At 39.1% G+C, this 17,228-nt stretch overlaps 1 protein-coding gene across 8 annotated transcripts in view; it reads left to right on the forward strand.

The window, feature by feature from the left end:
• FNDC3B (fibronectin type III domain containing 3B) overlaps positions 1–17,228 on the forward strand; it is a 386,791-nt gene that overhangs the window by 185,169 nt on the left and 184,394 nt on the right. For all 8 annotated transcript variants that reach the window (XM_055083800.1, XM_055083804.1, XM_055083816.1 and 5 more), the window contains one exon: positions 7,239–7,315. In XM_055083800.1, the coding sequence (XP_054939775.1) occupies positions 7,239–7,315 (77 nt within the window). The remainder of the gene's footprint in view (positions 1–7,238; positions 7,316–17,228) is intronic.

Genomic DNA, 17,228 nt, shown 5'->3' on the forward strand with positions numbered 1-17,228 from the left:
TTTTTTTTTTTTAATTTATTTATTTTTGGCTGCGTTGGGTCTTCGTTGCTGTGTGCGGGCTCCTCATTGTGGTGGCTTCTCTTGTTGCAGAGCACGGGCTTCAGTAGTTGTGACACGTGAGCTCAGGTGGCTCACGGGCTCTAGAGCACAGGCTCAGTAGTTTGTGGCTCACGGGCTTAGTTGCTCCGCGGCAGGTGGGATCTTCCCGGACCAGGGCTCGAACCCGTGTCCCCTGCATTGGCAGGTGGATTCTTAAGCACTGCGCCACCAGGGAAGCCCACAAGTCTACTTTTATTTAGACCATTTGTTTTGATAAGTGCTTTCACCATAATTATCTGGTTACCTATTAGCTGTGGCCTTATCCATATGACTACTTCAACGAGCAAGAAATTATCTTTTGGCTATTTAGAAAGACTCAGGTGTCTTTTTTTTTTTTTTTAAATAGGGTTCATTGGATTTTATCACATCAATGTTTTGCCCTTGCTTTATTTTTCTCATTAGTTTTCCTTTATCTTGCTGTGTTGTGATCTCAGTCCTCTTACATCCTTCCCCTCCGCCACCCCTTTCATCCTTTTTGAACAAGATAATATTTAAGTTAATAAGCTAAGAATGTGATTTATTACTAGTAATGGCTGTTGTTGAAAGTAGCCATTTGGACACACAAGTACCAGTTTATAGACAATTACAATCATAACATTCTGCTTATTCACTACTTGTTTACCTGCTGGCGAATATTCAGTTTATAAAAAATACCATTTCAGAATGTCAAAATTGTGGTATAATTAATTATTTATAGCTAATCTATTTCTGAGACTAATTTAAATGATAATATATACCCTGGATTCCCATTTTCCACCACTTTCAGATGTCTAAACCTCATTTGTACGTTCTCCTCGAGTCAGTCTAGTTAACTCTTCTCCCAGGACGGGTAAATATTCTGAATATAGTATCAGAGCAAGGGGTATCTACATGTGTGGGCTCTGGAGGAATCCCTGGTAACAGGGAAGAAGCACAGAGTGAAGCAGAATGGTTGTACAGCCATGGCAGGGGCTTAGAAGCTCTCCATGAGCTATGTGTCCCTAGAAATATATTGCTGGACTTTCCTTCAGTCTCTTTGATGTGAGAATAAAGTTGTAGGATCATTGCATGAATTATTGTTGGTTGAATAATTAAGCCGCTCTCCAACCTTTATTCTTCACAGTTTGCTGTAAGTAAATGAAAAATCAATTCATTAACAAATGCTAGCAGACTTTTAAGATGTTAGACCATGGGGCTTCCCTGGTGGCGCAGTGGTTGAGAGTCCGCCTGCCGATGCAGGAGACACGGGTTCGTGCCCCGGTCCGGGAAGATCCCACATGCCGCGGAGCGGCTGGGCCCGTGAGCCGTGGCCGCTGAGCCTGCACGTCCGGAGCCTGTGCTCCGCAACGGGAGAGGCCACAACAGTGAGAGGCCCGCGTACCGCAAAAAAAAAAAAAAAAAAAAAAAAAAAAAAAAGATGTTAGACCATGTACTTGCATATTGCGGTTAAATTTTTTAATGTCTATAAACTGATCATAGTTCTTGTTTGTGTCTCACATCTTGTTCAATGAAAAAAAAGGGAATGTTCATTGCAGCACTATTTACAATAGCCAGGAGATGGAAGCAACTTAAATGTCCATCGACAGATAAATGGATAAAGAAGATGTGGCACATATATACAATGGAATATTACTTAGCCATAAAAAGAAACGAAATTGAGTTATTTGTAGTGAGGTGGTTGGACCTAGAGTCTGTCATACAGAGGGAAGTAAGTCAGAAAGAAAAAAACAAATACCATATGCTAACACATATATATGGAATCTAAAAAAAAATGGTTCTGATGAACCTAGGGGCAGGACAGGGATAAAGACGCAGACTTAGAGAATGGTCTTGAGGACACGGGGAGGGGGAAGGGGGAAGGGTAAGCTGGGACGAAGTGAGAGAGTGGCTTGGACTTATATATACTACCAAATGTAAAATAGCTAGTGGGAAGCAGCCGCATAGCACAGGGAGATCAGCTTGGTGCTTTGTGACCACCTAGAGGGGTGGGATGGGGAGGGTGGGAGGGAGATGAGAGGGAGGGGATATGGGGATATATGTATATGTATAGCTGATTCACTTTGTTTTAAAGCAGAAACTAACACACCATTGTAAAGCAATTATACTCCAATAAAGGTGTTTAAAAAAAAGAAAAAAAGGGGGGGGATTCTTGACTGTTGAAGTCACAGCCTGAAATTGATCAAATTTCCCAAGGCATTTTTTTCATGGAATTACTTGGGTTTTAGCAAACATTCTAGTTCCAGTTCTAGAAATTGTACATGTGACATCTTTCATCTGTCTCTGGAAGAGTTCATGTGGTCTCTAGCTGAGCTTCTTAATTAGTTACTCAAAAAGAAAAAATATCTGAAGTAGTTTGGAAGTGTATGTTTGTGTTCAAATTATTTAATCTATGTGTATATATATTTGTGTAGATCTATCTTTATGTAACAAGAGTGTTTAATTAAAGAAGGTTCCAGATATCTTAAGAGATTTAAAAAGTTTTTTTCCAAAAAGTTTAATAGATCGATGATTTCCCAATACAGTCAGAAAGGAAGTTAGTTTGGGGAGATTGTGTGCCTTTTTTACCCCTCACATATCCGGTGTTGGTGGTTTGAGCAAGAAGAGAACCATTTTCCACATATTCTCAGGGCTATATCCTTTCAGTCTTCTGTGTCACGAGATTATCGATTAAAAATCAAAAGGAATCTAGTAGTCCTAAAAGTTTAGGAAGAGAAGTTTGTGTTTTAATTAGGGAAGAATTATAATAGTATCAGGAGGTTCTCAAACACAAACTGTTGAGCAGAGGCAGTAAACTCACTGATTGGGAGATAAGTATTTAGGGAGACAATAACTTTTCTCATACCACCATTGTGAAAGGGATTTTATTTTCCTAGCTTTTAAACTCCTGAATGCCTGTGTATGCAATGGTTTATTTCAGAAAGGAGAGAAGACTTAGGGTTCTAGGGCAGAGCTGAGTTTCGGAAACCATTACTGTATATTTCGCAAGGCTTTTTGAAAGGGTTTTGATGACAGTGACAAGAGGAAGGGAGAACAAGCATGTTAAAGTCATTTGGCTACTTTTGAAACCAAGGCCAGGAAGAAAACATTTTCTGGCTGTAAATCATTTACTTGTCCTACATTCTTTAAAGCATTTTATACAAATGACTTTAACAGTTTTAGGGGTCATGCCTGGGGTTAAGAGACTGTTTGCCTGGTATACATTTTGGTGATTAAAAAGTAATACTTTATTGAAGTGGTAGCATTTCTGTTCACACTCTGCACTGTGAAATATTTGATATTTATCTGATGAGGAAGGTTTGCCTCATAAGTCAGTATCGTACAAAGAGTATGCGTGTTGACTGTGTGTTACAGGGACATGTACTGTTAAAAAAATGGTGCTTAAAAAGTAATTGTAATGAAAGAACGGGAAAAAACAAAAAACTTTTTTTTGTTTTTTTATAAATAAAAAAAGAGAAAAATTGTAAAGATTGCTAACGTTTTGATGAGTGATTATTATGCCATGCACTGCCCTAAATGCTTTTACATGTATTATTGAATTTAGTCTTTAAACCCAAACCTATGAGGTAGGAATTGTTATTCTTATTGACAAGTGAGGCATAGAAAGGCTAAGTGAACTGTCCAGCGTCACACAATCAGTGTGAATAGTGAGCTGGGAAATGAAACCAGGCAGAGGCCACGCTCTTAATGCCTGCTTACAGAACTGAGTGCATTGACCCTTGGATTTCAAAGATAGTACTCAGGCTAAGAGTGAAATAGTTGTCTGTGATTTTTAAGTGAATCAGTTCAAATAAAAATATTTAGTAAATACCTAAATGTCTTAATGGCTGTGGCAAAAATGCTAAAGCTGATGAGAAAGATGGATTTGGAAGATGAATTTGGAAAGTGCCTTCAGTGATTGCTGGATGTATTAGTTGGAATCGTACTTAAAAATACAGTGGGGTCATGGAATTATCCATTCTTATGTCATTGTCATCCTTTTCTTTAACTGATTACCAGTGTGTTACTATGTGAGAGACTACTGTGGTATTTTGTATGTGTTCAGAGATTATCAGATAGTTTAGTACTTTGGCATATTGTCCATGAAGTTGCGGCGACTCTAGTCGTGTGGAATGTTACATGAATATTCAAATCTTTTCTGCGCTTCTCCTGTATGTTTTTCCTATACTTGTAGACCTTTTGATGGGCACCCCAGCATCCCTGTCCCTCCACACTTTTCCGGAGAAGTAGTTGTAACATTGGATTGTACTGTGAGGTGAAAGGGGCATTGTGCTTATGTGTAAGTGCAGCACTGGGTGGTAGGGTCTGTCTTCTTTTGCCAAGAAAAGTGTTGTATTTTTCTTGGTTTTTGTTACAGCAGAGCAATTTTCATTGCCGGCAGCACAACACACATTAGGAGAAAGCAAATAAACAACACAGGGCACTTGGAGCCAGGAAGTCGCATCTCAAGACTAGAAACACAGCTTTGGATTGACATTTGGGACATGGGTTGCTAAATAGGGGAGCCACCTGTCAAACTGAAAACCAGTGACCTGAGGTTCTTATACTTGCAGGGAAACCATTTAGTCATAGGATCTTTGGAAGGGTGTCAGAAGTGGATTTTGATGTTATGACAATCAGTTTCCTTGTAATTAAATATTAACTCAAACTATGTCTTAGGTAACTGAGCTTTGCCTTGCCTTTCACTGTGTCCTTAGACATGCGATAAACATTTGTTGAATTTAATATTTTGAAACTAACCTCTTGTTAATTGATGCTTTACTTTGAAATAATCCAAGTAAATTTGGTATGAGTATTCCTAATAGTGTCTAGTTTTAAAACATAATCTGTTTTTACCCCCTGCCTTATAGGAGACTTGTCAAATTCAGTTGGTTTGGAATATTTTAAAGGTTTCTTCTATGTCAAATTAATGGCATGTTACAGTAACTTATTGAAAATAATAATCAAAATGAAAATTATAAACCCAAAGTCTATAGGAGCTTTTTAAACAAGAGGAGATAAGCTCATTAAAAATTTATTTACTTAAGCATATATTGATAATACATTCTTTTAAAGGGAAAACAGGAAACTTTATGCCCTACTTTGTTAGACTACTCTTAACTGAGCAGCCTTAATTTATGGAACTTGAGGCTTTGAGGATCATTAAATATTTATAAAGATGCTCATAGGGACTTCCCTGGTGGCACAGTGGTTAAGAATCCGCCTGCCAGTGCCAGGGACACAGGTTCGATCCTTGGTCAGGGAAGATCCCACATGCCGTGGGGCAACTAAGCCCCTGTGCTACAACTAATGAGCATGTGCTCTAGAGCCCACGAGCCACGACTACTGAGCCCTAGCGCCACAACCTCTGAGGCCTGTGCACCCTAGAGCCTGCGTGCCACAACTACCTAGCCCGCGTGCTGCAACTCCTGAAGCCCGTGTGCCTAGAGCCCATGCTCCGCAGCAAGAGAAGCCACTGCAATGAGAAACCTGCGCACCACAACATGAATATTCAAATCTTTTCTGCGCTTCTCCTGTATGTTTTTCCTATACTTGTAGACCTTTTGATGGGCACCCCAGCATCCCTGTCCCTCCACACTTTTCCGGAGAAGTAGTTGTAACATTGGATTGTACTGTGAGGTGAAAGGGGCATTGTGCTTATGTGTAAGTGCAGCACTGGGTGGTAGGGTCTGTCTTCTTTTGCCAAGAAAAGTGTTGTATTTTTCTTGGTTTTTGTTACAGCAGAGCAATTTTCATTGCCGGCAGCACAACACACATTAGGAGAAAGCAAATAAACAACACAGGGCACTTGGAGCCAGGAAGTCGCATCTCAAGACTAGAAACACAGCTTTGGATTGACATTTGGGACATGGGTTGCTAAATAGGGGAGCCACCTGTCAAACTGAAAACCAGTGACCTGAGGTTCTTATACTTGCAGGGAAACCATTTAGTCATAGGATCTTTGGAAGGGTGTCAGAAGTGGATTTTGATGTTATGACAATCAGTTTCCTTGTAATTAAATATTAACTCAAACTATGTCTTAGGTAACTGAGCTTTGCCTTGCCTTTCACTGTGTCCTTAGACATGCGATAAACATTTGTTGAATTTAATATTTTGAAACTAACCTCTTGTTAATTGAATGCTTTACTTTGAAATAATCCAAGTAAATTTGGTATGAGTATTCCTAATAGTGTCTAGTTTTAAAACATAATCTGTTTTTACCCCCTGCCTTATAGGAGACTTGTCAAATTCAGTTGGTTTGGAATATTTTAAAGGTTTCTTCTATGTCAAATTAATGGCATGTTACAGTAACTTATTGAAAATAATAATCAAAATGAAAATTATAAACCCAAAGTCTATAGGAGCTTTTTAAACAAGAGGAGATAAGCTCATTAAAAATTTATTTACTTAAGCATATATTGATAATACATTCTTTTAAAGGGAAAACAGGAAACTTTATGCCCTACTTTGTTAGACTACTCTTAACTGAGCAGCCTTAATTTATGGAACTTGAGGCTTTGAGGATCATTAAATATTTATAAAGATGCTCATAGGGACTTCCCTGGTGGCACAGTGGTTAAGAATCCGCCTGCCAGTGCCAGGGACACAGGTTCGATCCTTGGTCAGGGAAGATCCCACATGCCGTGGGGCAACTAAGCCCCTGTGCTACAACTAATGAGCCTGTGCTCTAGAGCCCACGAGCCACGACTACTGAGCCCTAGCGCCACAACCTCTGAGGCCTGTGCACCCTAGAGCCTGCGTGCCACAACTACCTAGCCCGCGTGCTGCAACTCCTGAAGCCCGTGTGCCTAGAGCCCATGCTCCGCAGCAAGAGAAGCCACTGCAATGAGAAACCTGCGCACCACAACGAAGAGTAGCCCCTGCTCGCCGCAGCTAGAGAAAGCCCGCGCGCAGCAGTGAAGACCCAGAGCAGCCAAAAAAAAAATTAAAAAAAAAAAAAAAAAGATGCTCATAGCTGTTCCCCCACCCCCACCCCCTTGACTTATGCAGCTGGAGAATTCCTTTTCATTTGTGATTTCAGGTCTAAGGCACGAGGTACCAATTACTGAAGAGAAAATAGTCAGTGATTCTCTTCAGTTTTGATAATATTTTAAAATACCAATGATTAGTTTGAATAATGTATATTTCTTCAGCTGTTAATATCTTACTCTTGCCTCTTATAGGGCCTGCTGAAGTTCCCATGATGTCACCCAATGGATCCATTCCTCCCATCCACGTGCCTCCAGGTTATATTTCACAGGTAAACCATTTAATAGACTTCTCTACTCACTGTGGGCACTGTCATTATTCCAAAACAATATGTGGCCTCAAAACCTTATTCCAGGATTAATTTAGTTAGGATAATGCTAGAGTTGTGGGGTTTTTTTGTTTTCCTTTTTTTGTTTTTGATTTTTGTTTGTGTGGCACCGCATGGTCCTTCCTGAATCTTGCCGCTTGACGTGCCAGAAAGTCAGCGGGAGGGAAACACAGCAGGGTTACAGGCTGCCCTCCTCTGAGGTGGGTTTCACACTTGACCATTTGATGGTGATTCCTTCATTGAGTCTACTGCCTTAGAGACTTCCTTCTACCTGTACCACAATTTGCTAGAAAAAAAAAACTTGTAGACTTAATTAGTAAAAAATATCAAAGGAGACATATAGTTAACATAAATAGGGTCTGCCCTCTGTTATAGGAGTCCCATTTTTCTGTAATGTGGCATGACTTGGGCTTGATAAATTACTGAATATGATGTGAGAACTTCGCTGTTTGTACTTAAATTTCTCTGAAATTGGATTATTTCTTAAGTAAAAAAAAAAAAAAAAAAAAAGCAATAGCTTTTTAAAAAGTAGTAGCAGGACTTCCCTGGCAGTCCAGTGGGTAGGACTCGGTGCTTTCACTGCTGAGGTTGCGGGTTCAATCCCTGGTCAGGGAACTAAGATCCCACAAGCCTCTCAGTTCGCGGCCCCCCCCACCGCCCCCCGCAAAAAAAGTAGTAGCAGCAATTTCAGAGGTGTGTTGGAAAGATTTTTTTTTAAAGTTAAAGGATAAAGTTGTACTCCTATTTCTGGATAAGGTTTAAAGTCTTCAGGGTGCCTGGAACGTGGGCATCTGTATATACTTTTGTTTTTTGTCCTCCGCTCCTAAGACAACTTGAACTCTTCCTGCACTACTTCCTCCCCAAATACCAACTGTTTTTCTCTCTTTCTGCCACTATTGTACTGTTTTTCTGATTATAATGGCATCTTATATTCATTGGAGAAAATCTGAGAAGGCAGGAGAGTAGAAAAAAAGAAAATATTTGTAATTTTACTACCCACAGAAGACGATAATCTTTGTGTTAATATTTTTTGGATTAGTCTTCCAGATTTTTTTTCTTTCTCTCTCTGTCTGCTTTTAAAATGGTTTTTAAAAATCTGTAATTTTCATTTTCAGTGATTTTGCTGGGGTGAAAAAATTGGCAGCTACATAGGAAAATTGCTGAAGTGCAGGCAGGAATCAAAGATTTATCCTTCTCTGATGTAAAAACTTATCCATTTCTTCACTGTCTAAGCCATAGTGCAGCCACTATAATTTCATTTTTTCCATCCCTGCTTCTTTTATGTGAGCCAGCTGGACATCTTTTTTTTTTGGAGGAGCCAGAATGTTGGCCCATCTTCCCCCTGTTGCAAGTAAATGACTTGTTTTACACAAGTCTTTGTAAATAAGGATCACTGAAGGAGAAAAGGGTGCAGAGCAAGCCCTTCCAGCCAGGACACACGATGGTGGATCACATTCATGTCACCAGTCAATTAACAGAAAAGAACAAGGAATGTAGAATTCCATTATGTCTCCCACTCATTTATTTGAGGAAGTGTTTCATTCCCTTGAACCAGAGTACAGTTCTCACCATTGTGATGGCTGAAATAACACCTCCTTTTATGCTAAATGCCCATTTAAGGAATACCAGTTAAAAATTGAACATTCTAGTGGAGAGAAGCTGTAATGTGCTTTTTCTTGCTAGTGGTGTTGCTGTGATTGTATTAACTGCCAAATATTTATTAGGATTCCTAGGAAAAATAGAAACTTTTAGATCGTGGTATATTTCTGATTCTGAAAAACTTCTATAGAAAATCTAAGTAGAAAGAGGAAAAGCAGAACTGTAAACTTACTTTCATAAAGCTGATGATGGAAGCATAGTGAAACACTTTCTGAACCCAGAATTATGGCAGAAAGTGCTAGGAGATATTTGAAGAATAGTAAAAATGGAATAATTTGGATTCCGAATTGAAAAAGAACAAGAAGCAGTCTGTAAGCCACATATTCAACTCTTTTTAGACTGGGCTCTCTGCTCAGAAGATGGGCCCAGAGTTAAATAACCTTCAGTGGTAGCATTATAACTTTAATGATATTTGACAGTGAAGTGTCTTAAGTAAAAGTGATTATTATAATGAAGAAAATTGAGAACCTGAAGAGGTACAACATCTTCTTTAAGGCTGACCGTATACACACTTGAAAGGAATGAAGAAGGTTGGAACCAAGTATAAAATGTCTTAGGAGACTTGTGAAGGAGCAAAATACATTTTTGTTATGCAGTTGTGGGAAGAAATAATCACTTAAAAAAAATCCCCCTCCTGGCTAGACATATGTGAGAATGCCCAATACTAGTCTGTCCCTATGCAATACAGTCTACACCTTAACCCCACAGTCCTTTTCCTCAAATACATGTGGCTTCCTTGTTCAGATCTAGAGTTGGGTGTACATTGCGTAGCGGTACAGTTAAAGGTCTCTGTTGTAGTATATGGATTCTTAATATTCAACCCTGTCCTCCTTTTGAGAGTCACCTTTTCCTGTTGCCCCACATTGCTACCACCTTAAACCTCTGTCCCTTGGCTTTTTCTCAACTTCATACTTTTGTGCCCATTATTTCTCTCTTCTTGGAGAACTCTAGAGCCCTTCTTTGTCTGACAGTTCAATAATTCTTCTACTCAAATACCCCTCCTCAATGTGACCACTTTAGAACCTTTAACACAGAGATGGTTGTTTTTGGTTTTTTTGTTTGTTTTTTTCCAGCATCTTTGGTACTTTGTCCCCATCTCTGTCATGAAACACAGTACATTTTATAACCATCCCCAGGAATCTTAGTGCTTCATTGGGATTTTATCTGAGAATTTAGAATACTGCCTGGTACATAGTAGGTACTTGATAAGTGCTTTTAAATGTAAGTGATCGGGGCTTCCCTGGTGGCGCAGTGGTTGCGCGTCCGCCTGCCGATGCAGGGGAACCGGGTTCGCGCCCCGGTCTGGGAGGATCCCACATGCCGCGGAGCGGCTGGGCCCGTGAGCCATGGCCAATGAGCCTGCGCGTCCGGAGCCTGTGCTCCGCAGCGGGAGAGGCCACAACAGAGGGAGGCCCGCATACCACGAGAAAAATAAAAAAAAATAAAAAAATAAATGTAAGTGATTGGCCAACCTGAAATAAAGTAAATACAGGATAGATTCATAGGTTTGGTTCAAAGATTTGCAGGTTCAAGTAGAGTAGTAATACGCCTGATAGCTGGAACATTAGCAAGATCAGAGTGATGTATACCTGCAAGGAGTGAAATGCTCTGAATGTGGATTTGAGAGAGAGAAGTGCCAAGATAGTTCAGTAGAGGAAGGAGTAGTCTCTTCAACAAACAATGCAGGGACAACTGGTTATCCAGATGCAACAGAATGAAGTTGGACCTCTACCTCACACCATATACAAAAATTAACTCAAAATGGATCATAGATGTAAGAACTAAAACTGTATAACTCTAGGAGTAAAATTTTGTAACCTCGGATTAGGCAATGGAATCTTAGATATGACACCAAAACACAAGCAGCAAAAGAAGAAAACAGATAAATTTGACTTCATCCATATTACAACTTTTTGTGCTTCCAAGGTACCATAGACAAAATGAAAAGAGAACTCATAGATTGGGAGAAAATATATGCAAATCATATATTTTAGAAGGGACTTGTATCTAGAATATATAAGGAAATCTTAACAGCTCAAGAATAAAAAGACAAAAAACCCAGTTTAAATATGGGCAAAGGATCAGAATAGAGATTCTCCAAAAACAATGTACAAATGGCCAAATAGTACATGAAAAGATGGTGAACATCATTTAACCATCAGGGAAATGAAATCAAAACCACAGTGCAATATACTTCACACACACTAGGATGGCTTTAGTAAAAGAGACAAATAGGAACAAGTGTTGGCAAGGATGTGGAACAATTGGAACCCTCAAACACTGCCTGTGGTAATGTAAAATGGTACAGCTGCTTTGGAAGATAGTCTGACATTTCCTCAATTGGTTAAATATAGAGTTACCATGTGACTCTGCTATTCCACTCCTAGGTAAATACCCAAGAGGAGAGAAAACATATGTTTATACACAAAAAAGCTTGTACATGAATATTCATAGCAGTACTATTCATAATAACCCCAGTGTGGAAACAACCCAAATGTCCATTAGCTTATGAATGGATAAACATGTTGTGATATATCCATAAAATGGACTATTATTCAGCCATAAGAAGGAATGAAGTACTTACACATACTAAAAAGTGGATGAACCTTGAAAATATTGTGCTAAGTGAAAGAAGCCAGACACAAAAGCCATATACAGTATCATTCCATTTATATATAATGTTCAGAATAGGCAAATCCATAGACACTGATAATATATTAGTTGTTGCCAGGGGCTGGGGGGAGAGAGTATTAGGGAGTTGCTGCTAATGGGTATGGTATTCTTTTTGGGGTGATGACAGTGTTTGGGAAATAAATAGTGGTAATGGTCACTCAACTCTGAATATACTAAAAACCAACTGAATCAGACACTTTTAAAAGAATGGATTTTGTGGTATGTAAATTACACCTCAATAAAGCTATTACAAAAGGGTGGGGGAAAGATAGTGACTAGTCCTAATTATTAATCAGCAAACAGTGGCACAGCTGGGAATAATGGCCCAGCCTGTCTTGATGCCTGTGTTGATGGTGGTAATAACTAGTGAGTATGCTGTGCACTCTGCTAAATGCTTTATTTACGTTTCTAGTTTTCACCATCCTAACTTTACATACGAGGAAGCTAAGGCCCCGAGTTGAACCAGGATTGCAACCCAGGCATTTCTGAACTCACTGACCTTTTCCCCACTATGATGTGATCTCTAAGTCAGTGACAGAGCCTACTTTGATGGATATACAGTTGACCCTTGAAGAACATGAGTTGAAACTGTGCAGGTCCACTTATACGTGGATGGATTTTTTTTCAGTACTAAATACTCAGTACTACACGATCCGTGGTTGGTTGATTCCATGGATGAGGAGCTACAGATAAGGAGAGCTGATTATAAGTAATTTGTGGACTTTTGACTGTGAGGCGGGTCAGTGCCCCTAACGCCCACCTTGTTCAAGGATTAACTGTATTTGCTTCATGTTACGTTGCTTTTTGACAATGTGAGTGTGGATGTGTGGTGTGTCTACTTGTGCATCTCTAATACTAAAACCCCAGCTACTCATATATGAGATGGTACATTATTGTAAGAAAATTGAAGAGAGAGGCAAGTAAATGATTAAAGACATTACAGTAGTCACTCTAAACAGAGTCAATGGGCAATTTCTTGGTTGTAGCATTCATTCCATACTTAAGTAGCTCAAAATGCTTTAAAGATAAATTGATAAACTTGATCAAGTTGACAAAATACCAATGTCAGTAATGAGCAGATGATATTATAGAAAGACAAACGTGGAGTTGAGACAGCTCTGCTCTGGTGCACAGTCAACAGCACAGCCTGTGTTTTCTTAGGTTGGGAAGGACTGACCCTGTGGGCTTTAGAGATAGTGTGGACTAGGGCAGGAGAACAGTGGAATCTTCTCTGAGATAGTAAGCTTTTCTTTGTTGTAGTGTGAGTGTGTGTTTTGTGCTTTACTTTTTGGTGGGAGGCTGGGGGAGGTTTGAGGAAAATGTGATCTGACATTTTCAACTTGAGAGAAAATACAGGCTAAGTTTTTGGTTGTTTTTTTTTTCCCCACCTGTGAGAAAGTGGATTTAGGTGAGAGGGAATTTAATTTAGCCTTATCCACTTATCACCATTATTTCCATTATGTAAAAGCATTTATTAGTGTCATTAGGGTTGAAGCTATGGGAAAAGAGGCCGAGCTAGGAAGAACATGGACATTACTTGAAAAGGCCTGCCTTCGTATTCCACCATGGCTACTTCCGTGTAGCTTTTACAAACTCTTTTGCCACATAGGTAAATGCCTACCTGATGTTAGAGAAATGCTATGCAAGGTGTGTAGTCCACAGTGGGCATTCACTAAGTGGTAGCTATTAGAATGAAGAAGCCTGTTAGAACAATTTCAGTGAAAGTTTGGCAGAATTTGCCTTCCTCAATACATATTGAGATCATGCCATATGAAGCAAATTTTTCCTTTCATTGTATACTTCCCTGGTTTTTCTTAAATTTTTTTAACCTCATCATTAACTTTTGAAGAATTTATATATAAAAATTTCTTAAGCAGATGCCTTGAGTTTTATGTTCCATGCTTCCATAGTAATTTATGAAACATTTTCAAAAGTTACAGGGAAAGGTTTCATGTAGACCCCCAGATTTAAAAAGCGTATGAAGAGACAAAGTGAAACATCCAAGTTAATGTTCCATCATTTGAGAAACCACTCTTCTTTTTCCAGATTAATTGATGTAACCTAAAAACTTCAGAGTAGTCAAAATAAGTGTTTCTGTTGTTATAGCAGAAGTACACTTTAACCCATTCCATTGTTTAGGGGATTAGTTAATGGGTAAATACCTGTTGAAATTGTATATATTCCATTTCTCTTGACTGGGGAGAGACAAGAAATCTTTTTAAAAACACGTTTAAATACTGGTTTGGTTGATCATTCTCCAGTGCGGCTTGTTTTCAGAGTTGGCCAGAAATCAGAGCCCTGTGGAGAAACAATGGGGCCTGTTAGGTGGAAGCCACGGAATGCTTTTCTCCATTTTGTTCAGCCAAGTCGGCTGAGCTGTGAGCATTAGCCTCAACTGCTTCCCTCTGGTAATTACAGCCTGGTGTTAAACTAATGCTGTGCTTCACCTTCAACGTTGTAAAAATGATGAGCAGGAAGGAACATGGGGCATTGCCCTGTGCCTGGGTAGACCAAGAATCAGACCCCTTTGGCGGCCAATAATAAGAAAATTGGAATCTCTTTCAAAACTTTAAATCCTCTGGAAAAATTGACTTTTCTATAGGAAGTTAGGAAGATGTTTCACAGTGAACAGTGTGTGTGCACACAGTGTGTGCATGGGTGTTGGGAGCTTCTGTGGAAAAGAGCAGAGGACTTACATACCCATTCTGTTTTTGTTTCTATCATCATCAGGTTTACAATAACTTTATTTTCATTTTATGGCTTATTTTGTCTGAGGAGTGATTACAGACAAGGTTGGCGATGCTAAATTAAAGAGATGGACCCCCTCCCCTCAAAGCATTGTGCAGGTTTTCTCTTTCTAAGTCCTCTGTCTCCCTGTTCTGCATTTTCTCTTGGATTTCTTTCCTTTGTTTCTATGATTCTGGCATTGTGACCTAACAGAACACAGGATTAGCAGGATGAAATATGTGTCCTGTTCATCACTGTATCTCTAGTTCCTTGAAAGGTGTCAAGCACATGCTAGGCATTTATCAAAATTTGGCTGACTTTTGGAGTCACTTTTATCTTGTGGAGGGAGGAGGGCAAAGGAAAGTGTTTGAGGATCTCTGAGGTTCTTTTCTAATCTAAAATTAGAGGATTCTCCTGTACTGTTCATACTGCTCCTTAAGAAGGAGACCAAGAGAGAATATAAGTAAGTTTCCACAAGCAATCATCACCAAAACAGTGGGGCATACGTTTTTGGGATTTAGCATTCTATTGAGTAGAATGCTATTCTTCACTTCTACAGAAAAATGATAGTTGATTTGATAGTTGATTTTCATAGTAATAATACTGAGAAGATGTCACATCTAGAAATGACTTCTGAATCATTGATAAGGATTAAATTATGCACATTACATTATATATGATTTTATCACACAATTATTGTAGTCTGTCTTTCTAAATTAGTAACCCACTTTTGTCATATGTAACAACTTTTCTTAGAAAATCACATTTGCCCAACCTTTGGGCACAAACCTTAACCAAGGTTAAGTGGTTATATTCCTACACACTCTTTGAAACTCATCAGGTTTACAAACTTGGACTTACAGTTGTTTTGCTTTGTAATAAATATATGATTATCAACAGCACAGATTCTTGATCCTTTCTCATGCCATGGAGCCCACTGCCAGACTGATGAGCATTTTTAAGTGTAAAATATAAAATTCATAGACACAATCTAGAACAACCTGCCTGTGTTTCCATGGATGTAAATGTGTCTGAGAAGCTGGACTGAAAAGATGTTATTGGCTGTGTCTTCTGTGCCGGTCAATGGGGAGGTGCTGGAGGAGCAGCAACAGTTATTCCCGTTGATTCCTGCTGTTAATAGCTTTATTAATATCTTTTTTAAAAATTGAAGAACAGTTGATTTACAGTGTTGTGTTAATCTCTGCTGTACAGCAAAGTGATTCAGTTATACTTATACATACATATATATATATATATATATACATTTTTAAAACATTCTTTTCCATTATGATTTATCTCAGGATATTGAATATAGTTCCCTGTGCTATACAGTAGGACCTTGTTGTTTATTATTAATATCTTAAAGGCAGCTCAGTTTGGCACAAATTAAACCATCAGATTGCTACTTACTGTTTATCTTCTAACAAATATTCTGTTCCTTAAAACAGCATTTCCATCTAGTCTGAAATAATCGTTTGGTCCATTTTATTAATTGAAACTCTATGGATGTAACTCTTTTCACTTGTCCAATGTTCTCATGCTCCGTACAGATACTGGGGAGTATTAGATTTGATTTTTGATCTTCAAATGTGGTTCTTTTTGGTATTTAGGTTGGTAATATACAATAAAATATGACAAAAGGCACAGCATTTCTAGTGAGAGTACTTGGGTATGAATCTTGTCACCCATTTAGCTGTGGCCTTAGGTTAATTACTTAATTGCTCCGGAAGATTCTTAATCCAGAATTGAGGACTATGATGTTGCCTATGTTAGAGGATCTTCTGAGTATTATGCGAGTTATGTGCCAAGCACTTTATACGTTATTAAGTTGCTTAGCTCTCTCTAAATAGGGCCGCTCTGTCCCTCAAGTTGGGGGCAACTGCCCCTCAAGCTAGGGTAGCCAAGGTATGGTAATGGAGCTGGCACCAGCTGAGGACCCAACACCAGTTCTGTGGTTCATAAGATGTGTCTCAAACCTTGCTGGGCTTCCTTCTTAATGTCCCCTCAGCTATATAGCATTACATACTTTACTGAAGAAGTTGGATTAAAAGAGATACCACAGAAGATGTACTTGTTTCCATACTCCTCTCCAGCCTTCAGTGGTTTTAGTTATAAATCACTCGACAGTCACCTGGAAAGAGCCCTGTCTGTTTAGTAAAGTACTAAAAGTTGATTTCATTTATGTATGCCCTAGTTGTGCTTTTTCCAGATTAAAGATTTATGTAAGTGTGAGTGGTTTTTCTGTATATAAAAGTGTTAGTACATATAAAGCCAACAGAGTGAGGCTTGTCATTTATGAGGGTTTCTCCTTATATTGGTCACCTCTTTTTATGTATTTATTTTTTAACATCTTTATTGGAGTATAATTGCTTTACAATGGTGTGTTAGTTTCTGCTGTATAAGAAAGTGAATCAGCTATACATATACATATATTCCCATATCTCCTCCCTCTTGCGTCTCCCTCCCACCCTCCCTATCCCACCCCTCTCTGTGGTCACAGAGCACCGAGCTGATCTCCCTGTGCTATGTGGCTGCTTCCCACTATCTGTTTTACATTTAGTGTATATATGTCCATGCCACTCTCTCACTTCGTCCCAGCTTACCCTTCCCCCTCCCCATGTCCTCAAGTCCATTCTCTACGTCTGTGTCTTTATTCCTGTCCTGCCCCTAGGTTCTTCAGAACTTTTTTTTTTAGATTCCGTATATATGTGTTAGCATTCGGTATTTGTTTTTCTCTTTCTGACTTCCTTCACTCTGTATGACAGACTCTGGGTCCATCCACCTCACTACAAATAAC

Source organism: Physeter macrocephalus, chromosome 1 (genome assembly GCF_002837175.3).
Source record: "Physeter macrocephalus isolate SW-GA chromosome 1, ASM283717v5, whole genome shotgun sequence".
Taxonomy (NCBI): domain Eukaryota; kingdom Metazoa; phylum Chordata; class Mammalia; order Artiodactyla; family Physeteridae; genus Physeter; species Physeter macrocephalus.